The sequence below is a fragment of the Enhydra lutris genome, unplaced genomic scaffold, assembly GCF_002288905.1.
Source record: "Enhydra lutris kenyoni isolate GAN:26980312 unplaced genomic scaffold, ASM228890v2 scaffoldscaffold36, whole genome shotgun sequence".
NCBI lineage: Eukaryota > Metazoa > Chordata > Mammalia > Carnivora > Mustelidae > Enhydra > Enhydra lutris.
The window spans coordinates 4203826-4230662 of record NW_019154120.1 but is presented as its reverse complement, the minus strand read 5'-3'; the positions used below and the strand labels follow the sequence as shown (position 1 = coordinate 4230662).

At 40.7% G+C, this 26837-nt stretch overlaps 1 protein-coding gene across 1 annotated transcript in view; it reads left to right on the top strand.

Moving 5' to 3' along the window:
* Positions 1-26837, top strand: part of LOC111154259 (zinc finger protein 407) — a 431681-nt gene that overhangs the window by 258237 nt on the left and 146607 nt on the right. Inside the window, exons 6-7 of the mRNA XM_022513763.1 lie at positions 2100-2183; positions 11709-11829. Coding sequence (XP_022369471.1) covers positions 2100-2183; positions 11709-11829 — 205 coding nt within the window. The remainder of the gene's footprint in view (positions 1-2099; positions 2184-11708; positions 11830-26837) is intronic.

The following is a 26837-nucleotide window of genomic DNA, read 5'->3' as shown; positions in this document are numbered from 1 at the left end:
TACATTGCAGGGTAACATCCTAACTAAAATTCTGCACTTCAAAAAATCGAGGTCACTAATGTATCTAGAATTGAATCACATTGAAAATTTATTAATAATTTTGTCTTTGTGCCTATACATATCTTCAAATAGGAAAGGGAATAAAACTTCATATATCTCTGCAGCATGTCTGCCTGTAAAGAGTATAAATCTCATGAGAATTTTTCTGTTTTTATGTTACAAGAAAGATGTAGGTCACAAAGAAGTTCATAAATGGGAGAAAGGAATCCCCGTCTTCCTGCATCTCAGAGTAATAAGGACCCTCTGTCTCACTAGAGTTTTCACTAGTTGGGTGGCACAGCCCTTCCACTGCCACACCGCTCCGCACACACATGTGCTCTCAGGCATGCGTGGGGGAGACCGGGCACAGATGTGTGGCCACGCGTGCACGGGGGGTTCATGCCCACAGCGCCGTGCTGGGAAAGACATCTTGGGGAACAGCTTTGCCTCCACATAGAGTATTATGTTAATATTAACGAGCAAATTATCTATGGGATTCTTAAAAAGTCTACTCTCAGTGTTATTTAATTGATAATATGGCTGGTTGGCAAGATTTATATTCCAAATTGATTAAATAATTAAATGAGTGATTATAATTAAACTTTATTCTTCACAGCCATCTACTCTATTTTTTTTTTTTAATCTTGAGATGATGATGCCAAGGGACAAACTTAACCCCAAAATAGGAAAGCAAAGATAGGAAAAATATTTAAATTCAACTTTATTTCATAAATGATAACAGTGAACATTTTCATATACCTTCAGGAAATGAGATTATACATAATTCGCTTTAAAACTCTCTTCATTAATGCATGTTCATCTAGACGACAAAAGCTAATAATGCTCACAAGTGAAGGGGGGACTCTTTTTGGTCACTGAAGTTATTCTGCCTTCCTATATTTACTGTTTTTTTTTTCTTCTAACTTTACAAAGGCAGCCAGCATTTTCCAAATACATCAAGCTAAATTTCTGTTATGAAATGCCAAAATGTTTTAGAACAAAGCCAGCTGACTGGGGCAAAACTGTTGAAAGACTTGTTGCATTAAACATCTAGATGAGTAAAGTACATAAGAATAGATACAAATGATTTATTTTGTTTCTGGAAAAGTATTTTATAATTTCGCTGTATCGCTCCATGGTTAGCATTTTTATTCTCTTTTGCCCTTCCCTTTGAGCCTTGTGGGATAAACTGCCCAGCTTGGCAGTGCTTACTGCCTGAATATGCTGCTGGAAAAAAGATAGATTGCATTTTTACACTGTAGGGGAAAGTGTTCACTTGTGTAAAAATGCTGAAATAAAATGAGCATTTACACACTTTTAACAAATACTGACTCTGCCAAATCTGTCTCTAATTGTTGCAGAGGTATTCCGTCCAGGACCGTCACTAAAGATGAATAATTGAAGTTTCTCTACAATTTCTTTAGCAATCCCTAGACTTGTTTTTTTATGCCATGCAAGTTTGAGAAACATAAATAGCACTGAATTGTTATTGGTGCTGAGTAATGTGGATTTTATTGTTACTTGGGATCTTCAGTGTGTGCAAGGAAATCATTTAATTCATATTATTAAGTAGGAAGTTATTAAAGAAGAACCTGATAGAATCAGGTAAAACCAATTCAATATCCTTCAGTTGTTGGAAAATTCAATATGTTTTATTTAAGCAGAATCCTAGATACTGTATATTAACTATTCCAAGCAATCTTTACTCAGCTCAGAAAGGCCAGATGTATGGGAATTGTAAAAAATCAGGATATGCATAAAAACTGTTCAAGTGCATAAAGCAGCCCCATCTGGAAGACATCTACCAGAAATGAAGTTGTACAAAACCATTCCATTGATAATAAAGCTAATTTTTATGGGTCTGACAAGTATGTAATTATGTTCAGTGGTGCTTTTCAGATTTTATCACAGTCAATAAACCGCAGTGGTAATTTCATTCCCATTTGACATATTTACATGGAAACATTTGATTGGAGGAATTAGTAACCCTGAAACCTTGATAGATATGTTTTAATGATCTGTGACCTCCGCAGTCCCTCATCTGTTTATTGTTGCAACAGGCGAGAAGTCGTTTCTGTGCGACCTCTGCGGCTTTGCCGGCGGGACTCGGCACGCGCTCACCAAGCACCGCCGCCAGCACACAGGTCAGTACGGCCGTCCGGTGCCCAGCACCCGCGCTCGGCCCTCCGTGGCATGTCTTGTCCGTTTCTGTAACCCCCGTGCTTGAGGGTCTGCTGAGGTTTCTACTTGAATGACCTAAGATTTGGAGTCACCTATTTTTATATGTTTAAAAAAGTCACCCTACTGCATGTATGTGCAGTGCAAATACATGGGATGTAGGAGGGGAGAGAGCTTTCTGCCACGTGCAGACACACCAGGCCCTCTCTGCTGGCGAGACTTTGCCGTGGATGTGGTGGGTGAGGCTCTAGGCTGGCTGGCTCTCCGGCGCAGCCCTCTCCCCTCAGCGTCCCCACCTACTTCCTTACTCGCCCCTGCCTCCTTAGTTGGCTCCTGGCTTATCCAGAGGGTCCCCCTCCACCCCGCCCAGCTACTGCTTGGCCCACCTATCCACCTGACCCTCCAGAGGCAGTCCCTTTGCGAGTTGGGACCAGTGGGTGCAGTTTTAGGTTCTTGCTGCTTCTGTTTTTCTTGCTCTGAAGAATGGAGAGCAAGTTAAGTAGACAGCGACACGGAGCAGCAGTCCTCTTTGCGATCCGCATCCTTAATCGTTCAACAAAATCAAGTAGGTGCCTCAGTTAGGAGCAGTTCAGAATGGAAAGTTTTAAATATTCATTAAAATTGATTACCTAGTTGGTCTTATAAGTAATTATGTTAATAATTGTAAATTATACGTGCCGGGGACAGTGCTGTTAATGGCATTGTCCCTTCTAATTATTAACAGAACTGTTTTATTATCAAAAGTGACCTAGTTTAGATGATAAATCATGTGGTAACACAATCTGTCACTCAATGTTGGGCTTTTCCTTGGGGACCGTGACGGTGGGTGTTCAGCGGTCACACTCGGAGTGGCATGAAATGAAGACACACAAAATAGGTTGGTTGTGGGACATTTTGAATCTTGATATGTTATATTTAACCACCATAGGTGGCTCCAGTGCCCATCGTGGCATTTGTAAGATTAGTAAAAACGAATGCCGGTCGCTCCTTTCAGATGGTGAGTGTGACCCGGGTCTCTGTATGGGGTCAGAGTTAGTATTGGGGGTGGGGAAATTCCAGTGTTCAGCGTGATGTTGGAAACTTACCCTCAATTCTGTAAATGTGGAAGTCCCCTTTCAGTTTATAGGAGCAACCTGTGGCCACAACCCGTGAATCCAGGGAAAGGGAGTCGGGGTCAGGGGTGGCAGGAGAGGCCCAGTGGAACCCAGCCCTCCTCGACAGCTGTCTTGGAGAAGCTTGGCGTGGTGTGTGTGTGTGTGAATGTGTGCTCACGTGGAGTGCTTTATTCTCAGCGTGTTCAGTGTATTGCTGCCGTGCGGTCCTTGTTGCTTGCCCGGTCGCTCCCTGCTGGGGCCCGGGACCCGCGGAGCCCCCTGTGCCACCTATGCCAGCGCGGCAGAGCTCCCTCTTCCCCGGTGGTGAGGACCGTCGTGCTGTGATCACAGGCGCTTACAGGTGATGGATCATGAAGCCAGCGTCGAGCAGGCACAACTTTGTACTTTATGTCAGGTCCAGAGGCTCCTTATTACTTTGCTATTAACTTTATACCATATAGGACAGTGTCTCACAGACAGAGGCATCTGTCTTCGTGGCATTTATCTGCCTCTCTGGCACAAATCAAACATGATTCTTTAATACCAAAGTCAGTTCTGAAGACTGTTTGCTTCAACCAAACAGCTTAGTACAACTCAGTCTAGGCCCTTGGCTTTTATGCTGGATTTGTAATATTTAAGCAACATACAACTTGTTTTTTTCCCAAGGCCAGAATCGTATGGTGCATTTGAAATCTATATTTCTCTGATGTATTCCTCTTCGACATGGTTTACCTTTTTACCACAGAGTGCCCACGCAAATCACAATCAGCTTGGAAAGGGATAGGTATCAAAAGTGTTCCAAATGGCGTAAATAATTCCCTCCTGCAATACAGACTGTCTAGGGGGCTGACACAAAACATCTTCCATTCCAAGATTTACTTTTATCACCTGTCAGAGACCCTTGATTCAAGGGCACAGGAGCAGATCCTCACGTGTAGCTGAAGGGTCTTGGCCAGTTTAATAACCAGCAGCCTGCCCAAAGGAATGCGAAGTGTGAGTTTCCATGAGAAGTGTGCAGCCCTTTTGACAGATCGTTGACACACAAAGGGCACTGCTCTATATCCATAGCCATTCTGGCATCCCCTCCCCCACCCCGACTTTCTTTACTTTTCTATCAGAGCTACCTGAGATGCAGAACATTTCTTAATGATTATTTTGGCCAAGATTATTGTTCATAAAGGAGAGTGTGAAGAGCAACACGATTTAATATGCACTGTTATGTCACATAAAGGGGAATAGGAGGAAAGGAAGGCCGCCTTTGTTCTGCTTTTTTGAGTAGGGTGGATGCAGGTGGCCCTGCTGACTTGCAGGTAGCACAGCTCAAGAGTAGGGAAATGTCTCACGCCTGGATCCACTCATCTTTCTGGTGTTGGAATGACGGAGGTTTCAGAAGGGCTGTTCCCAGAGGTTTCAGAAGGGCTGTTCCCGGTGCACCAAAGTCATTTTGGTCAGTCCTTAACAAGTGTATGCACCCCTTCATATAGTACCTATCTCAGTTCAAGCATGGACAAATATTAGCAAACTGGAATTCTTATTTAAAATGTGTGTGTGTGTGTGTGTGTGTGTGTGTGTGTGTGTGTGTATGTGTATACACTTTTTTTTTTTTTTCAAATTTTACAACCTAAAAAGTGAGTTTATTTCTTGGGCTATATATTGAGCCTAATAAACACAAAAACTACTTATGTGTTTCTGAAGTATAGTTCCCTGAAAAAATTACTTGAAGAAATTTCCTGAAATTACCTGAATAAATTATCATTTGTGGATGAAAAAAAAAATTTAAACAGTAGCATTGGGCATGTAACAAAATGAATGAGTTATAAACTAACTGTTATGCACAGATTTGATTAAACTGTACTTTGTAAAAATTGACATAGTTTTCTTCCCCTTCTGGGAGCCTACACATACATACTTGAGCCTTCCTTTACTTAGTGCTTATAGTATAGGATTTTTATGTTGCATATTTTGGTAGCATTATATTTTTTTCTCTGTCAACCTGCATATAATTCAAAATTTCCTAGTGTTACACAGTTTAATCCACAGTGTTGTCAAGTATGAAATGATAACTTATAGTTCCTTACAATATAATGCTACCCTAATGTCAACTCCAAATTAGTAGAATTATAGAGAATATAAATGACATTATTCTTTAAAAGTGTTTTTTGTTTCAATTGTGTCATATAAAAATGTCATAAAAATTTAGATGGAATAAGCTATGTTAACTTTGTTTTTTAAGTGCTTATGTTAAATCTCTAAACTAAGAAAATTAACTTTGAAGATCTTAAATGACCTTTCATTTACACTGCTAACTCAGACAATGAGTCCATAATGTCACCCTCTATCCTCTCCAGATTCCTGCCAAATCCATGAAAAATGGATAGATTAAAGATGCCTACCCCAAGGCTATTTGAATAAACAATTTAGCAGTGAGTTGTGACACGACACATTTTCAAACACTAGTTTGAATGGAATAAGGAGACATCAGGATATGGTTGTCTTACTTGCTTAATGAAAAAAACATCTTTTATTGTTTGACTACTTAGATTCATTATTTTAAGAGTGGAAGATTTGTACTACCTAACTTGACCTCTTATTATGTAGCTACAATAGTCATGACCATATCGTATTGGCCTGAAGTTACACAGATATATCAGTGGAACAGGATAGATCCATGCCTGTAGTTGTCAGTTGTTTGTGACCAAGGTATATGTAGAGAGAAAACTAACAAAGGATGTGCAAAACCCCTACACTGGAAACTGCAAAGAATTGCCAAGAGAAATTAAAGAACCTAAATAGAATGACATACCATGTTCATGGACTCAAAAGATTCAGATCCCATCAAGCTTTCTTGTTGGTGTTGAAAAATTGACAAGCTCATTTTAAAATTCAAAGAGAAATGCAACGATCCAGTGTTTGTTCAGCAGCACATAGACTAAAATTGGAAATGCAACTATCTGAAAGAGTTTTGAGGACGATGAACAAACCTGGCCTCATGACTTACCATAAGGCTACAGTAATCAAGTCATTCTGGTATTGGCATCAAGAAGACACATCTATCAGTGGAATGGGGCAGAAATTATAGAACAGACCTATGTCTGTATGGTCAATGGAATTTTGACAAAGGAACAAAGGCAATGCAGTCTTTTTAATATATAATGCTTGACTAATTGGATATATGTATGCAGTAAAAATGAACTTTGATCTGTATATCATATCATGTATAACATTAACTCCAAACTGTTCTAAATAAAAAATTGAAAACTATATAAATTCTAGAAGAAAATTTAGAAGAAAAATCTTTTTGACCATAGATTAGCAAAGATTTCTTAGATACCACATCAGAAACCTGATTTTTAATTAGAAAAAAAAAACCCATAACTTGAAAAATTATAAACTGACAAACTAAAAACTTTATATATTAGTTAGCTACTCCCCTATGGAAAGACACTGTGAAGAGAATGAATGTGAAGATAAACCAAAGACTGGGGAAAAATATGTATAAATCACAAATCTTATTGAGGATTTGTATTTGTAATGTATAAAGAAGTCTCAAAATAAAAGAAAACAAACAACTAAAAGGGGGTTGAATGATTTGAACAGACATGTTACCAAAGGATATAAATGTATGGCAGATAAGCACATGAAATGATTCTCAACATCATTAGAAAAATACAAACTGAAAGCACTGACCGTACCAAGTATTGGTGAGGATTTGGAACAGTGGAAACTTTCCTCTACTGCTGGTAGGAATGTAAAATGGTCAGACCACTCTGGAAAAAGGTTAGCAGTTTCTTACAAAATTATTATGTACCTACCAAATGACCCAGCCAACCCATTCCTAGATGTTTTCCCAAGAGAAAAAGAGATACACGTCCATGCATAGACTTGCACATAAAGATTTGTAGCAGCTTAGTTTGTAACACCCCAAAATGCAAACAATTCAAGTGTCCTTCAGTTGGTGGATGGATAAACAAACTGTGGTACATTCATATCATGGAATGCTACTCCTCCGCTTGTAATAAAAAAAACAAATATTTACGCTCGGAGCAACATGAATGAGTTGCAAAATAATGCTGATACAAGGTCAGACAAAAGAGAGTACATACTCTATGTATAGAAATCTCTAGAAAATGCTAACTAATATATAGCAACAGAAAGCAGATGAGAGTTTGTTTGAGGATGGAATGAGCCAGAGAGAGAAAGGGACCTTTGGGGGTGGTGGCTGTGTTCATTGTCTTGAATGTGGTGGTAGTTTCAGTCCACCTTGTATGGTCAGTATAGCTACATCAAGTTAGTGAAACAGTTAGTAATGCGTGTGGTTTTATCCAGATGAGTGCATCACTTTGTGTTCCTATTGTCCATGTGAACTGCTCTGTGACATTGGTGTGTAGCTAAAATAGTCTTGCAGTTCAGTTCTCATAATGAATGGAGAAGTTTTCAGATATGCTTCCCTGCGGATGTTTGTGTCTTTATGATATAGCATATTTCTATATCAAATTTGAAGACACAAGAGACATTTTCTTCAGCCTCGGCAAGAGGAAGATCATCTGCTGTCTCAAACAAAAGCAAAATCCATCATCATCATGAAAGGGAGTTTTTGTATAAGTTCAGTGTAGTTGTCTATACCAATGTAAGTGCCTTGACCAGCAGTTTAGAGACCGTGAACGAAGTTATTCAAGTTGACCCTGAGTGATCGCTCAGTTGTGTTATAGATGGGATTTATCTTGAGAATAAATGGCTGAAAGGTACAGATATGCCTCTCAACTCCCAAGATTTTACTCTGCTTTGCATATGTTCTTATTTTTACAAAAATAAATAAAGTATTTCCTTGTAGGATCTATTAAATGGTTTCTCTATGTTAAATTCACTGTGAGAAATCACATAATTGTTTTGTATATAAAAAGGTTTGTCTAAAAAAAAAAAAAAAGGTTTGTCTTTTTACTGTTTTGGAGAGCTTGATGAGAAGCACAGGGGTGTGCCCCTTCTTTCATCTCCGTGGGAGGGTAGTGTGCCCGTACCTGTGTTCAGCCACTCCAGGCACTCAGGCCACAGAAGCAGCGAGGCATTGGACCCTCTGAGAAGTACCTTGCATGTGCTTTGTCTTCTCTAATCCTCATAACTGTCCTGCTGTCCTGCTTGTTCGGTGGTTTTACCCTTCTGATCTTGTCCAGGGAGTTAACAGGTAGGGAGTGAAATATGGCAAAACCTGGACTGGGACTGAAGGCCGTCTGGCTTCTTCCAGCCGCCGCCCGGCCGGCAGTGATAGGTAGGACGCCATCTGCTGAGACGTGAATGTATTCAGCTAACTGCCACATAAATAGGACAAGACTAAACAGTCTAGTTTTCAGGACAGATGTAGTCTTGTTGCTAGTGAAATTGATGTAGAGTAATTTTATACCAAGGTAGTTCATCCTTTGTTTTCTACATAAGTCAGTATACTTGTAAAACTATTAAAAAAACACCAGAATTAAGATGTGCCAAGTAGAATTTTGCACATACATAAAATTAATCTGTGTGTAAAATTTCTCAGAAAGAACGTTTGCTGAGAGGAGTATTATTGTATATTATAAATAATTTGGGGGAGGAGGTGGTTGTGAAGTTTTTTCTAGTTCATTGCTGTCCAACAGAAATGTCATGGAAGCTACACTTGTCATTTTAGGCTTCCTGGCAACCATGTTAAAAAAAAAACAAAAGAGTAACCGGTGAATTGCTTTTTTAAATAGTGAACGAAATATCTATTCATGTCTCCTGCCCATTTTTTACCTGGATTATTTTTTGGGTGTTGAGTTTTATAGGTTCTTTATGTATCTTGGACACTAACTCTCTATCAGATGTATCATTTGCAGATCCCCCATTCCAAAGGTCACCTTTTAGTTCTGTTGATTGTGTTGATTATGAAGTCCCAAATAATTTATTTTTGCTTTGGTTTCCCTTTCCTCCAGAGACATACTTAGTTAAGGAGTTGCTATCGCCAGTGTCCAAGAGGTTACTGCCTGTGTTCTCCTCTAAGATTCTGATGGTTTCCTGTCCATCATTTAGGTCTTTCATCCATTTTGAATTTATTTCTATGTATAGTATAAGGAAGTGGTCCAGTTTCATTCTTTTGCATGGAGCCGTCTAGTTTCCCAGCACCATTTGTTGAAGAGACTGTCTTTTTTCTAGTGGATGTTCTTTCCTGCTCTGTCAAAGATTAGTCAACCATACAGTTGTGGGTCCATTTCTAGATTTTGTATTATGTTCCATTGATCTGTATGTCTGTTTTTATGCCAGTATCATCGTGTCTTGATCACTACAGCTTTGTAATGTAACTTGAAGTCTAGAATTGTGATGCCTCCAGCTCTACTTTTCTTTTCCAAGATTGTTTTGGCGATTCGGGGTCTTTTGTGGTTCCATACAAATTCAGAAGACATGAGTAGACACTTTTCCAGAGAAGACATCCAGAAGGCTAAGAGATACATATAAAGATGCTCAACATCATTCATCATCAAGGAAATACAAATCAGAACTATAATGAGATACCACCTCACACCTATTGGAATGGCTAAAATTAACAGCACTGGAAACAACAGATACTGGCTAGGGTGCAGAGAAAGGGGAGCCCTCTTAACCCTGCTGGTAGGAATGCAAACTGGTACAGCCACTCTGGAACACATTATGGAGGTTCCTCAAAAATTAAAAATAGAACTCCCCTATGATCTAGCAATTGGACTACTAGGTGATTCAAAACCACCTAGTACAAAGGGTACAAATATGGGACAGAAATGGGTACAAAGGGTGCAAAATGCTGATTCAAAGGGACATGGTGGGTAGCATTATCAACAAGAGCCAGATTATGGAAAAAGCCCAAATGGCCAATCAGCTGATGAATGGATAAAGATGTGATGTGTATTTCTATATATACATAAAGATGTATATATAAGAATATTATTCAGCCATCAAAATGGATGAAATCTTGCCATTTGCAACAGCGTGGATAGAGCTAGAGTGTATTACGCTAATCAAAATAAGTCAGTCAGAGAAAGACAAATACCATATGATTTCACTAATAGATGGAATTTAAGAAGAAAAAGAGATGAACATGGGGGAACAAAAAAGAGAGAGGCAAACTTTATAGAGTCTCAACTACAGAGAATGAACTGAAGGTTCCTGGAGGAGAGCTGGGGGGATTGGGGTTGTGGGAAATAAGTGATGGGAGTTAAGGGGAGTGAACTTGTAATGATGAGCACTGGGTCTTGTATGTAGGTGGTGAATAACTAAATTCTACCCCTAAGACTTATATCACACACTATGTTAATTAACTGGAATGCCAATAAAAGCTCAAAACTAAAAAAAAAAAAAAAAAAAAAAAAGTTACACAAATACATCAAATTACTTTCATTTCCAACATGAAATCAATATAAATTATTATATTATTTTTGTTCTGAGATGTTGAAATTTGGAGTGCATTTTATACTTCTAGCACATCTTAATTCAGAGACTAAATTTTTATATCTAATCCATGATTGATATTTAGATTTGATAAAATTTGTACTTAAAAAGTAGATTCACATTCCCAAGATATTCTCTACAGACATTTTTTTTTACATAGGTAAATCCCCTATCAGTTTTTTAAATTTAAAACTTACACTGAGTGAAATAGCCGTATTTCAAGTACTTACCAGCCAGTATGGCTAATACAATTAAAAACTGAGATTTGATGATTTCTTTGAATGTGTGTGTGCGCAGGGGGAGTGGTTAGTGCAGAGAAAGGCCTCAGTCAGAGGACTAGCCGTGAGCGGCGTGCAAGCCTGAGCCAGCTGACTGGTGAAATGCGCATGTGGGTAGTGGTTAGATCCATCCGGGGGACACTGTGAAATAGTATTGCACGTGTTTCTTTGAGGCCTTTTTTTCTGTGGTGACCTCTTACTCACCTGTAGTGAACTATAAATTTTCCTTACGTCAAACAGTTTTTTCATTGGTATCTAATTAGAGCTTTATTTTTTTCTTCATATTTAACTTTAAGATTTTATACAGTATATTCAAAGAATATCTCTATTCTATGATTTTTCATGCTTTTATCCTCAGGGAGATTTTTATAATGGCTCTACTGTAACATAATTTGTCAAATGACTCCAAATGCAGTGCTCGACCAGGCTTTTGTGTAAGTTTGTGTAAGTTACATTTGAGCGCCATAATATGTACCTTGCCTCCATTCAAATATAGAAGTAAAAATCAGTGGTGTCTTCTAAGTTTCTCACTTGGGGAGTGAATATTCAGGTGTCCTAAATGTGAGTAGCCCATTGAACTATATTCTTAAATTTTTATGGAAGTAAGTTTCTTTTTAATTGTTAGTAACAGGTTTGGCCCTTCATTTCCAGTTTTTATAATTATTCATGTATAGCACTGCTTTATATTTTGCAGGAGAAAAACCTTTCAAATGTGATGAGTGTAGCTTTGCCTCCACAACCCAGTCTCATCTGACTCGGCACAAGCGGGTGCACACGGGAGAGAAGCCCTACAGGTGCCCCTGGTGTGACTACAGGTAAGGGTTCGTTACCAAGCAGGTGGAGTCAGTGGCCGTCGCGTTGCGTTCACAGGAAGGAATTGCTCTTCTGATGAACGCGAATTAGCACAGCGTAAAGCAGGATTCACTTACTAGGTCGGGAATTTATTTCACCATCCAATTTTAGTGACTGTTTTTTTAAAATTGTAAAGTTCTTTTCCATTTTTTATAATCTTAACACTTCGGGTTTGTAATCCTTTATACACCTGAATTTCAGGTGATTTTATTTCTTGGCCAGAGTAAGGGACCGTCCCATTTCATGAGTTATTCCATGCATGTGGCCCTTGTCTACACCGAGTGAAGCACTTTTAGGCAATGAAGACAATGCAAGAAATGTTTCCTGCCTTGAAGGACGTTGAGGCAAAATAGGTGACTAGTAGTGCCTCTAAAGAGTTATAATACAGATTTCAGTCAGGAAAGAAAAAGGCCAGGAGTGTCCATAGGAAGAAACCAGTCCAGCCACACGGACTTCCTCCTAGTGGAGACAGCATTTCAGCCGGTGCTTAAAAGATGAGGAAATGTCCACGACCTAGGCGCAGGAGGTAATGGTGTGCTGTAGCATTTTCGGGCCGACAGTGTGATCCAGATCACATGTGCTCAGCCCATTCCCTGCGATCCTTGGTGGCTAAGGGATGTCTGCCACACTGCAGAGTCAGCCTTGCGGCCACAGCAAGACATAGGTGCCAGAAGTTGAAGACGTGGTCAGGCAGTGGTAAATAATCCCGTTTCACTCTGTGTTGAAGTGTGTGTGGAGGGTGCAGATGAAAATTAAAATGGGAACTGGACATTGCGGCCAGATCGTGCTATACCTGCAGCCCATGAGAGTGAATTGAGAGCATGTTAGATGGTTTGTTGGACACCGCAGAGTCTGCAGGCAGCCAGGTGACACCTGTCTTAGGGGCTTCATTCAGCCACACTGTGCAGTCTGAGTCTCTGTGTGAGGGCCTTCTCCATTCCGGAGCTGAAGATCTTATGGACCCCATTACACATGACGACACAGGGCCATGGAGGGGGGGTTCTTTCAACACAGCCCGCTACTGTTAAACGTTAGGATCTATATATACCTTAAGCCTGAAGCCTTTTTTAAAAAAAGACATGCTTGTATTCCTGTGCATTCCTGTAGCCTGTGTATTCAGTAAATAGATTGACATAATCTCTGTTATTATCCTCATTATTGCAGTAAGTTTTATGTTAAAGGTCATTTAATACTACAGAGATATTACAGATATATTTCATTCATTAATTATTCATTCATTCAACATTTTATGAGTTCTGTCTTTGCTTAGCACTAGATTGGTGTTTCTGGGAAATTTGGTAAAATGGTGATCCAATTAGAGGTGGACATAGAGATTTTAAGGTGTTGATATGAGTTCTTTAAAAAATAAACAGTTTGAATATTCTTTTCCATACTGAAGAGGTCATACTGTATAGTTGCCTTCTCCGTAAAACGCAGAAAAGCAATTAGAGAAATTGTAAAAATTTCTCCTAATTATCTCTTTAAGCTCAGGATTATACCCTTTCGGTCTATATTGTATGCATTAGATTTGAGTTGTGGTTCTGGGGGATTTTTTTATTTCTTTTAAATTTTAGTTTTCATACTTAACAAATTGGGACCACCTTTCCATTTCGTTAATTTTGTGTAACTGTGGTTTTCAAACTGTTGTTTTAAAAGTAGCAGAACTGTTGTTTCAAACAGGATCATTTCCACACCCCTATATAAAATATATAAAAGTGTTTTTTACTGCTTAAAAGTGAATTTCTTAGGTAACATCTGTAATATTTACTCATAATATTAAGAAATAATTATATGATGCTGTTTTGACAGGAAAAATTTTTCCAATGGGGAAGCTATTGATCAGAATAGCTGTTGAGTTAGCCCTGGCGTCCAGTCCATGTCCTCGTTCTGGGGTAAGCAGGAGGCTGTGTAGCTAAGGGCTCAGGCTCTGCAGGAGCGGACCCAGTGGGCTCTGCCATCTTAACCTCTCGTGAAATACGGGCGGCGAGAGGAGCAGCCTTCCGGGAGCCTCGCTCACATTAGAGGAGGAGCGCGGCCTGGCAGAGACGCGGGGGCCCTGGGTTTCCTCTCAGACTGTCCCTTGGATGGTTACAGGTGTTCCTTCACCTTGTGACCTCAGGATAGTGTTCAGTGCAAGAGTGTCAGTGCCCTGAAGGTCTTCCGTTTTTTGAAGTTTATTTATAATGCATGCCCTGATGGACTTTCCCCCCAGTTTTTGAAGTTGTTAAAAATACATTAAACCCAGCATCGTCTGTTACATAGTCACTGACATACCGTAGAGCTCTGAATGCCTCACTTGAGGACCACTCGTCTCCAGTGCATTCTGATGCTTGCATGGCTTCAAGTTAGATGGATAAACAGTAGTCACTTCATGAGGTTTTTTAGACATTTGGGCCATTTTTAGGCATTTTCATTTGAAAATGCTTACTCCTAAATCTCTGTGCATATCCATGATTTTTTGCAAAAGAAATTCCTAGAAGTATGACCTATGGCTTTTAATACTATTAAATTTAACTTATTTAATAGTATTACTATTATTATTAATTATTATAGTATTACTACAAAGATAGGGGTTAGAATATTGTCTCATCGGTAAGTACTGCGTTTTCTTAGACTTAGTCTTTGTGTGCCTAAACATTTCAAAATATTTCAGGCTTTCTTGGTTTGAAATCGTATTATGCTTTTGCTGAGGTTAAGGTTGTGTTCCCTGCCTTGTATGCACACTGTCTCCCTGACACAGCGTCACGTCCGTTCAGAAGGGCATCGAAGGTAGCTGGGTTCCATCCCTGCGACGCCTCCGACAGCCACTGTGGGTAAAAGGAGACTGTGTTTTCCAAGAATATTGCCACTGCCCTGTGAATTAATACTCGGGACACTTACATCTCATGATGTCTGTCAGATTTTCTTTTGAAATGTTTGAAATTCTTGATAAAAGGTTGGTTTTATCTTTCTTTAGAAGTTTTTGGAAATTTGATTATTATTGACAGTTAACAGTTTGAATACTTGTTATTCATGTAACAGGCCCGTGTACATGTGGTTAGGTCTGTTTACTCGTGAACAAAGATAAGTTGACCATGCTTAGGAATACCAAGCCTTGCAGGTACATGAATAGCAATGTTAGGAACTATGAATGAAATGATACCTTTGTATCATTTCATTCATACCTTTGTATCAAACAGATACCTTTGTTTTCTTGTTGATGAGCAAAAGATTTAAAAATGAGCAGAGAAGTTTACAATGATCGTCTTGGTTGCATAGTGTAATAAGAAAATGCTTTTATCATGTCTGCCTTATAACTACAAGGAGAATATCTTTTTCCTTTTTTGAGTATGTGTGACTTCCATGGAATAAAAATATTCATAAGATGATCAGATATTTCTTAAGATGATGTGGTTATATTTGTCCTATTGATATTTTTCTATTTTTTGCTTTAAAACACTTTAACTTTTTTCCCATTTAGATTTTTATTTGTTGTTAATATAGATATATAAAAATTATTCCCATAGAGTATTCCTGTGTTTGTCATTATTAACACTTATTTGCAGGTAAGTTTACCATCATTAGAAACTGAAATATTACTTACGTTTCACTTGAAAATATATTTTTCATTTTATAAATTGAACATTAGTGAAGAAATACTTGCAGTTATAATTATTCATGAAAAATGTAAATATAGATTTGTTTACAAAAGAATTTTATAATTGGTCTTTTGAACCTGGGGCTATTTTTCAAGTTTGCATTATTAATTTAGGCAATGACATCTCATTCTATTCAGATATAAACATGTACCCCTTTTCCTAAGCTTTTGCTGTCTAAAATATCCAAAAGTCTAATCTATTACAAATCCGTATATTCCATCATTACTCCATAACTTTTTCACCATTAATTACTATTCATTATAATTTCAGAGCATAAATTTAGATTCATAGCACACTGTCCTGCCATATTATCTGTGCAGCAAATTCTTTAGGTTTGTTTCTACATTAAAATGGAAACAGTCCAGCATTTTTCTGTATTTTTATTTCCCTTTGTTATATATTGTCACTTCTATGTTACAAAATAGAAAACCTTTAAAACGTTATGTAAGCACCCTTTCTAAAAATGTAAATCCTTATTTCCCCATAGAATTTATTAGCATCAAACTGTATTCTGTTTTACTAGTGACACTGGCTCTCACAACAAAATCGATGGCTACACTCGGCCTCTCTTTTACGTGAAACTCCTCTTCTAATTGCCCTCCATTTTTTATTTAGGATTTATGGGAGAATACAATAGATGTGTTTTAAACAGTAAACCTTCTAAGTCATGAGAAAACAAAAAAAGACACAATGCTACCTGCAGTATTAAAAATATTAAGGATAATCATATGTTATACCTTAAATGTCATTTAGCAAATTAAAGAAAGCTAAAATTTCAAGTCAGACTCTGGCAATTTGGTGACTTACGTTCCGTGTCCCTGTTGTGGATGTCGGAATAGTGTGCATGTTCCCCAAGATTGCTTTTGACCAGAGTTTTCCTCAGCTGTACAACTGCCTTTGTACCTTCAGTCTTACACACAGTCTTAAAAAATTTTTTTTTACCATTCCATTTTTCATTTTATTTACTATTATTGTTATTTTTAAATTACTTGTTATTATAACCCCAATAGAAATATCACTGTATCATTGATCTTTGGAATAAAATCTGCAATTCCTGCTTCATGGGAAAGATTCACTCCATTGTTCACTAAAGTTGTAGGAAATACACTCTGATTCGCCCCCCACACACACTTGTTAGTTTCCTTAGCTCTTGGCCGGTGTAGTCCATAGGAGTCACTAATACATAAGGTTTTGCTCTCAAGAAAATTTTTCTTTCCTGTCTGAGTGAGAGGGAGGCTAAGAATATTTGATGTAACATTTAACTGAAGAAGTGATATTGCAACTAGAAATGGGCTTTTTGTGATACTCCTTCATGTTTCTCTATTACTATTAGTCCTCTAAATATCTTATTAAGTATTTCCTGAAGATTCCATAAATTCTCACCATGTGATAGAGCAGGTAGAATTTGCCGTTTGTCACAACCCCTGCAGTGTGTGTCCCTCTAATTGTTTTTTATTTGTCTTAGAAAATAGTTGTCCAAAAGATGCTTTTTTGTCAAAAGTGCTTTTAATTGAACTCTTCACTTTACATGATGTTGGAAGCATTTTTGGGGTAGTTTTAAGATGCAAGGACAAAAAAATTGTATTTGTAATAATTATTTCCCCTTAAAGTTTGAATTAATTTTTCAAACATATTTCTATAAAGAGTCTCAGCTATGAAAATTTGTTTCAGGTCTTAGATAATATTATGCATTTGCATGTAATCTTGCTATATAAACATTTTATGTTTATTATGCATAATTAAATAATAAGATAAACTGCCTTGGTTATTGTGGCATTAAGAATTCAGTGTGCAGTGGGTCTCATTGTTCCTATCTTCCATTTGTTCCAGCAGCGTCCTGAGCTAGGGAGACTAACTCCACAGGGGATAATTTTCTCCTTTAGGATCATCTCTTCAGAGAGTTTCAATTTTCCTTTGGCTTCCTGTGCAGGGTCACAGGTTGTACCGGGAGAAGCAGTGGATAGAGCGAACTTGGATTTGCCCTGGATGATGATAGGAAGAAAAAATAGATGTTAGTCTCTGTAGCAGGACATCATGGATAGCAAGAGAGGAGTGAAATTATACATACCAAATGAACAGCACGCATTTCTTTACCAGAAAAATCAGAGGTAGCATTCATTTCTTTCGGGTGATTTTAAAGTTCTCAAGGAATAATGACATTACGTAAAAGTAACCAAATGAAGAGATGTAGTATTAATATTGGATAAAATTTATTCTTAAAGCAATTTGATTGATGCTACAAGCCTAGTTATATCAGAACAGACTTTAAATCAAACTGTTTTTGTCAGTGAAATAAGCTAGACAGAGAAAGGCAAATATTGCATGTCACTTGTATACAAAATCTTAAAAAAAAAAAAAAGAAAGAAAGAAGGACAGACCCATAGAACCAGCAGAAAAGTGGTTTCCAGGGGCTGGGACTGGGGTAGTGGGTGCCAGAGAGGTGGGGAGATGCTGGTAAAGGGGTATAGACTTGGGGGTGCCTGGGTGGCTCGGTGGGTTAAACATTTGCCTTCAGCTCAGGTCATGGTCCTGGGCTCGAGCCCCGCATCAGGTTCCCTGCTCAGTGGGAAGTGTGCTTCTCCTTCTGCCTCTGCTGCTCCCCCTGCTCGTGCTCTCTCTCACTCTCTAACAAATAATTAAAATCTTTAAAGAAAACAGACAACAACAAAAGGATAGAGACTTTCAGTTAGAAGATAAGGTCTGAGGATCTGATATAAAAACATGGTGACGGTTTCCAGTAGGACTATTACGTATTTGGAAGTAGTTAAGAGAATAGGACTTAAATGTTCTCACTGAAACAACAGAAAAATCCCAGTAGTTTAAAAAAAAAAAAAAGTCATTTAAAGTAGCAGTGAATACTGTTCCGTTATTTCATTTACCCCAAGCCTGTTGTCGCTTTAGATTCTGCTCTGCTGTAGCTGCTGATCCAGTTAACGGACTAGGACACAAATGGACTAGGCTGAAAGGGTGGTTTGAAAGCCTCTAAATTCCAGTTACTTCACAAACTTGTCGTGGTACGAAGACACCTGCAAGACACTCTTCCGACTGTGCCCCTGGCCCTGTGCTCGCAGCGGGCGCTTCCCCCGACGAGCCGCCCCCTGCTGCTGGCTGCCGGGCGCAGCTCGTCTCGCCGCACGTAGAGGTCAGCGGCGCGGCTGCTTCGCGGAGCCACGTTCGGTCCCTGGCAGGCGTCCGCGCCGCTTAGGTCTAGCAGGTGTCAAGGCAGCCCTGACGGAGTTGTAGACGGTTCTGGTACGTTCAGGTGGGGTTTTTTGAGGGGTTATCTAGTAAAATGGCCTAATTATATCTTCTTTTCAGGTTTTCTCTATTGAAGTCAGAAACATACTGTATTAAATTAAATATAGCACAGAAACATACTGTATTAAGTACAGTACATAAGTTGTACTGTATGTGAATGCTTTTTTGCCTAATGTTTTTACCGTTTTCAGCAGGAACTGAATTCTCTCAGAACAAGCATCTCCTCATCTTCTCTGGCTGTTTTATTAGTGATTTAAAAAAAAAATCTCAGTGGTTGTAACTGTGATTCTGATTTGGTTTTGTGTTTTCTATACTGTTTAGTCTAATGTTATTTTTATACAATTGCGTGTTCTACTTGGACCTTTCTTCCCGGCCTCTAGCCCCGGGCGCGCGGGCTGCTTGTTTCCTCTTCGGCCCGACGCACCTGGTGCCGATGCGGCGCGAGCGCTTTCTGTCAGGTCTTCAGTGGAAGCAGGTACATTTTCATCTAACAAAACAGATTTTCTTTGACCCAAACCTGTGGACCTTTACACAAATAGATTCCATAGCATTAAAAATTACAAATGTGTTCTGATGTCTTTAAAAGGGAAAAAAAAATCTGAGCTAATTCCTTCTGTTTATCGTACAAGTAAGTTGTTTTGTTTGTCGACGAGGCTGCACTACGCATTGAGATCACAGATTAATTAGAAGAGCCATTTTGAACACAAAGTGACCACACATTCCCTCTGCTATCTCTTCCAGTAGAAGCTAGACAAACATGTTTATCTAACCGCTGTTGCCGAATCCCAAATCCAGTCATTATAGAAGGTCCAAAGCTATCTTTGGGGATGGTCTTTCTACAAGGAATTACTATGGACAGTCCCCTGGGTGGTAGTTAGATATATCTGTATATATTGTGGTAGAAAGAAAGGCCTTAGAGATGAAAAAAATAGAAACTATTTTTTTGGGCAATAGTCTCTTGCATAATAAGTTATTCCTCAGACATTAGAGCTATTATCACACAACAAAACACTCTGCTGTGTAACTATCTATATCTCCGAGCACCAGAGCCTCACACGGAGTAGCTTATTAGGGAAAACTCTGTAATCGCCAGGAGGGACTGACAAGAGTCAGTAGAACCTCAGGCACACCTTCCAGCCAGGGGCTGAGTTTCACAGACTCCACCGTGAGTGTCGGAGAAAATAACAAACAGACCATAAAGTGTATAAAAGTTTGACCAGGTAGCATTGGTTCAGTGAGATTGAGGAGTTAGTGGTTAAACCATTTTGTTTTCACAGATTCTGAAATACTGCTACTCTAGGGCCCGTAAAAAACTGAGAGAAAGAAACACTTGCAACATTTAGAAAATGGTGATGCACTGGTTTGAGGGAGGCACAAGAAAGAACCGTCATCTCTTCACGAAACCCCCGTTCCTTTGTGGAGCGAGACGCGGCCTGCCGTGTGGTGGCACATGCATGCAAAGTCGCTTTACCTCCAGAAGGTCTCTGCAGACAGGACCTTGTCTTTGTTGTCTTCGTTTTCTTAATTAAAGGAATGTAGCCCCAACTGTTGGCTTTCCTCTACTTATGAGAAGTGCTGTGTTAGTTCTAGAACAAGAAATACTCCTAAATTTTTTCTTCCTTTTCTTTTTCTCTTTTCTTTTCTTTTTCTTTCTTTCTTTCTTTTTTTTCGTATTTTTTGTAAGGGAACGATACTAACCTCTTCCTTACTGCACAGCTATGAGTGAGCTGTAACAGAAATAAACCAGAATCTCTTATTCTGTGACATAATATGTAAGCTGATACTTTTCCCTACAGGGAATTTAAACCTAATATTAACCCTTGTTCTTGCCCCTTAAAGTGTAATTCCTTATTCTTAATTATTTCAACTTGAGCGTTGCTAAACAACCCTCATCCCTCATTTTGTATCTTTTGTAGCATAGGACCCTGCTTGGAGATCTCTCATTCTGTAAGATTTGAGTAGATGCTGGTGAACTGTATTTGGCCTTTTCTTTCCTCATCTGAAGTTACAACGTTTAATGAATACATGAAATGTCATAAAAAACTTAGCATGTAAATTTTCAGTGCCTGTGCTGAAATCAGTCCCTTGGATTGTATTATTTGGAGTAAAAAATGGTTAGTGCTTAATTTTGAGAATTTTTTTTGTCCTAAAAACTTAAGACAGCTTTAATTTTAGTTAAAGGTAAGATTCTGCAGGACTTTCTACTCCCCAGTTGTGCTTTCCATTTGACTGTGAGTTGCCTGCTCACTTCAGGGAGCCCAGACTGCTGGGCGAGGGATTAGGGGGCGAGGGCAGCAGCAAGTCCGGCTGGACCATTTGAGTTTCACCCCAAAGGCAGTGGGGAGCCAGTGGAGAATTTTAAGTGGGAAAGGGACGTACTCACATTTTGCTTGTCAGAGGTCACTTATGTGGTGCCAATGATGAGCCAGAGAGGGACAGAGCGGGGGCCGGGAGGTCATGCCACAGACGCTTGCAGGGGCACCCCTGGAGCATCATGAGTGCCCGCCCTAAGCTGGCAGTGTGGCCCAGGACAGAGGGGAGGCGGCCTCCCATGCTGGTCAGGCGCTGGACTGGTGGAACCCAGGGCGGGGTGACAGGTGCAGGCCAGGGCCTCAGGCTTCCCACCAGTGCCGTGCCCCAGGTCTCTGCTGCAGGAGGAGGACAGTCCCTGCCACGAAGTGACTGAGGTCCGGGCAGTGGGGCCCTGCAACGTCCATGTGCTGCCCTCGTGGAGACGGCAGCGGATGCAGAGTGAGGCCGGCACACCTAGAACTAGAAGCCACCGATGTGAGCGAAAGCTGCCTTGGAAAATGTGGAAAATGAGACATGGTGGGGGGAGGGGGGCGCAGCCAGTGAGCAGTGCTCAGCTGGGCCACCGTGCGGTCGTCCCGCCTCAGGCACCGGGGTCACTGACTGTCTCAGGAAGACCAGGTCTAGTCAAGGCGGGGACCAGACGTTCACGGCCGGGTCACCCCTCACAGCCCAGGCGGGGCAGCTCCAGTTCGGGGTTGGGGTTCTGTGCAGTGTGAGGGGCACGGAGGGTGGGTTTTGAGCCGTCCTGCCCGCCTCAGTGGACGCCGTCAGGGCGTGGAGCCGCATCCCTGTCTGCGCGGGGACAGAGGGCCGCGGCCCTGCAGCCTCTGCTCTGATGGCACCCACTTTCACGCCTGGTAGCTGAAGGCTTCCGGATCAGCAGCACAGCACCATGCAGTGGTGTTCGTCGCCTCCCGCTCCCCACTCCCCACCCCGATACTAGGATTTTGTTGGTTTTATAGGAAGAATTTCTGCAAAGCCTGTATTACTTTAACTGTTACATGTGATTCAGAAGTTTGCTTTGCACCAGCCTGTGTAGTTGTGTAACAAACACTCGTTTTTAAATGCAGTCCCTTAAAATTTGACATTTTTCCTATGACTTACTGTAAACAGTTTTTGTGAGTGTCTCGGGGTTCTTCTCAGACCAGTAAATCCAGTGGGCCACTCTGGTGACGTCAGAAGCCAGTGGAGGAGCTTGGCCGTTAACTGTGATGACACCTGACTCCCCGTGTATTTATAGCCCACGCCGTCTGTTTACCTGTCTTCTGCGTGCCTGACTTATTCCTACTAAGGAATTCCTACTTACACGCGACCTAACTTTCGTGTCACTTGTGGGCTTACTCCCATCTTCTGTGTCCGTTTGTGCTCAGACTTCTGTCTGACTGTTTTAGGTTGACCCCCCCCACCACCTTCTTCAGATTGCCGCAGTTCTAGGAACCTAGTACTCTACTGCAACAGTCTTGCCTGGAAAGACGGGTTAATAAGGATCACGTTGCCGTCGGAGTGAGTGTGTTTGATACGGGGTGAAAGCACGCCTCTCACTCCTTACCGTGACTTAGGGTGCATGACAACGGCTGAGTGTTGGCGTCAGTGATACTACAGCACTAAAGAGTGGACATCGGTCATCTGTATTGTCCCACAGGTTGACATATGCTTTTTGTTTGTTTGCTTTTGCGTTCAGGCACGTTGTGTAGGGATTTCCTTTCATCCCAGTGCAATTTTGGCTGCTCTGTTTCATTATTAATTGGGGTTGTTATGGCTGCATCTCAATTTTTTGCCTTTAGCTTGTTTTTGAACTTTAAAAATGAGAAGTACATTCATTTCCCTTTTTGCAAATTGTGATGGTTCTGTGCACCTTGTCACAAATTTGGGCAGCATCGCTGTGAGTCCAGGTGAACATAGTGGACTGACACCCCAGTGCTCCTGAAGCAGGTCCGTCTTACACTGGCTGTGCCATGCTCTTGATGCGGCCAAGGCGGCCTCCCTTCCCTCAGCTCACACAGCGTCCTTCAGGAAGAAGGGGCCGAGAGACACCAGTAGGAACGGCAGTAATAAGTGTGTCATTGGGAAAGCGTCCTCCCAGACTCAGGCGGCCGTGGGCCCGGGCCAGAGAAATATATGGATGATATCAGCACATATATATATAGTTTTAATTACATGTTCCTTTCAGTTAATGATTTCTCTACGGCTGTTGAAACACGATGTTATGAATATAGTGATTATGCGACCCAAATCTTACTTCTCGAGTTATATGTCCTTGTTTTTAACTAATATGCACATGCACACATCACCTTCCTCGCATCCATTTTTAACAAAACAGTCTTTTAAAACATTGTGTGCTCTCATGTCGAAGAGATTCAAAACAGGGTTCCAGTTTTATTTTTAAGGTTTTCTATTTTTTTTGTTTTGTTTTGTTTTGTTTTTTTAGTTTAAAAGTGGAATATATGTTTTCTTTAGCTGTAAAAGCACAATCAGGGCACCATGATAAGTGAGTCAGTGTTGTAAAAGTAAAACGAATTTTGCCTTCACTCACATGAGCTATAGAAGGAGGAAGCTTTATTGTCCCTGGGAAAGTGATAAGGCAGAGTAATTGTATATTATACTGTCCCAGAACATCTGCCTGAAGACTGTTGGAGCAATTCATCTATCACGGGCGATACAGCATGTTTTGTCTTTTTGCTTTAACCCATCCCCACTGCTGGCCTGCGCGGAGGTTTTGATAGGGCCCGCGCCTGGGCCGGGGCTCACATTAATCAGTCCCCTTGTTCAACACTCCAGCTGACATAATTACAACCTGCGTACAGCAGTTATTCAAGCCGAGTCCTTGTCACTCGTGGTGCGAAACTACACAGCTCCGATCCCGGAGGAGATTGCCTTATCACACAGAACAAGGGCTCGCAGGAGTCGAAGAGAATAGAAATGGGAAAATGTCTTCCGGGAGTACTATATATTCCTTTAAAATAAGACATTTGAGAGACTTACAAGGGACAAAGGGAAGCATTGTGTGCAGAGACTGAAATGAACCGGTTATTATTTTTAAATGGATTACGTGGAGCATTTTGTAAAGATGAACATAGATTAGTAAGTAAATCCAGTGGCCCCTCGCCATCAGTGACTATTTTCTGTTAACTGTTTCTGCAAAGTGATCCTATAACTTCAGAATTAGAAAAGCCTTAAATGCTCCTTGATAAGACTCAATTTAACAGAATTAATAAAGTATTCACTTGAAATCTATGATCGAGCCAATACGCACTCAGGGAGTTTTTTAAGGAGTGGAGTTCCAGCCAGGGAAAGATTCTTTGGGAAGACTTTCAGAGAGGGGAAAGTTTGCAGTTTCCCGTGGTCATGCACTTACCAGAGAGCAGGCTTGGCAGAGAAACTTCCTGTCTCCCGTCCCATGTCCTCGCTCTGCTCCCAGCCTGGATGGATGACAGGCCAGGCCCTCTAATTAACCGTGTGTGAGGGATGCCGTCTTATTTTGGCCACCGAAGTATTTAAAATTTTAGGGGAGTCCATCTCCCCCTCCCCTCACCCAACTAGATGAGAAGAGTCTTTGAGCAGGTCAGGGTGTGTGCCATCACGTCTGTCTGTGAGACCACCCTGTCGGCCACGGGTACCCTTTCCATAGGTGTTGGTGTTTTAAATCGAGCCGTTTTACTTTTCTCTTCAACATTATTAGATTGTCCCAAGTAAAACCAAACTCTAGACTATCAGAAATAATGCAAAATATATTTGGTTCAGTGAAATTCTACTGATGTCACCTTGAATCTGAAAAAGCTGTCAACTAGAAATGCTACAGTAGATTTTCATGTATCTATTGTATGTTATATAACATAGGATATGTATATATGGCACGTGATTTGTAAAGTAGCCTTTTTCTCAGGTCACTAACTTCCAGCCACTGTTCAGTCACGTACCACTTTAGTAGTTTGGACCCCTTCATGGGTATGTCTCTGTACACCCACCGTTTTGTTGCCTTCTCCCCTCTTACAAATACGACTCCAATGATTACATGGACCTAAAAGGATGGACAGGCCGCCCCTTCCTGAACATCCGTTGTACACACCCTTTGGCTCAGAAGGCTTCTCTTCCATGTGCCTTTCCTGGTTTGCCAACACTTCATGTGGTTAAGCTTAGGCGGTTAACAGAAAAGGACGGAATAAAACCCATCATGTAAGGAAATAAATGCAAAGAGGTAAAGACTTGGGTGGGGGCTGTGTTTTCCAAAGGTCCAGTACAAAAGGAAGGACAAGATAACACTGAAGAGAGTTTCTGCTGGCGCTTACTGCTGGCCGACAGATTAGTGGAAGGAGGTGGCACAGTTTGTAGGCTAATTGGACGTTTTGGTTTTCACAAATCATGATCTTCACGCAATATTGTTAGCTCAGCCTAGAAAAAGTGTTTTTGTGGCCAAATAATTTTGAGAACACACTCGGTATAGTGCCCTTTGTCTGCTCCCTCTAGATCATCATGAACAGCGTGGTGAAGACTCACAGGACTCCTGCTGTAGAAGTTTCCTCCTGGCCTCCACTGGCGATACAGCAGGATATTGAGAGTTGAAACAGTTAATGCAATGTATTGTTTCTCTTTGAGCCAGAGAAGAGTCAAGGAGAAATCAAGGTTCTTCAGGGCTTGCACTCACCAGTGGCCCCTCCTTCCTCCATAGGACACGGAGGACAGGCCAGGTCTGGCCACACATTTAAATCAGTCTCCTTTTCTCACTTCACAGGGTGGAGGAGGGGGGCCGTTCTTGAAATGTTAAGACTAACAAAATAATTTGGGTTTCTAACAGAATTCAGTGTTGCTTCCTCCCATTTTCTTCCTTGTGACTTTCATTGTTCTCCAACAGAGTAGAAGGTGGGAAGGAGGTTGTTAGGTTTAAAGCAAATTCTCTCCTCTTTTGAGTTGTAGATGCCTTGAGCAGAGATTGAGTAGAGAAGTACTGTAACGAGATGTGACCGTGGGGCCATGAATGGTGAGGAGCGGGTGGCTGGTTGTGCCTTCACCTGGAATAGTGGCAGTGGTAATGCGGTAGGCAAACCTCTGACATGATGAACCCGTCGAAGGAGGTGGTCTATCCGTAGGAAGTGTGCACCTCATATGTCTCATTAGAAATCAGCTGAAGTCAGTAAGGTGTCTTAAGTAGTGTGGAAAAGTAAGGTGGCTTTAGGCCATTATCAATCAAAGATGCCATTGAAGGGGTACAGCAGTGCAAAGGTGAGATTTTTCACTCTGTTTCAGAATTCTGTTTCCTGTTACAAAGCACACTGTGGATGTACGTGACTCATCTGTCAAACGGGATTGCCTGTGGGGGCGGAACCAAAACCCTTCCTCTGTATGTTTCCTGTTCTGTGTGTGGTAGGCACTACATTAAATATATGTTGAATAAATTCATTTTGGAAACAGGAAGTTACTACATGAGGAAATAAGGGTTTTTTTTGTTTTTTCGTTTTTTTGTTTTTGTTACTGGACACTTTACATATGAACTAAAGCGGTAATTGGGCTTACATGGCTTGTCTTCTGAAAGTGCCTCCCAGGGAGTGGGTTTGGCCTGGCCTTGTTCCCATGGCTTTCACACCGGCACCTACCTGTGCTAACAGAGGCCTCCTGGGGATCACACATGGCTGGTGCAGCAGCTGCCATCGGGCAGCTCTCTTCTTAAGCACAGTTCCCTGTGCTAGCTGCTCTCCGAATGTGGCCGCAAGCATAAGGACAGCAGCATGACCAGGAACCTGGATCCCTGTGTCTACTTGGGACAATGG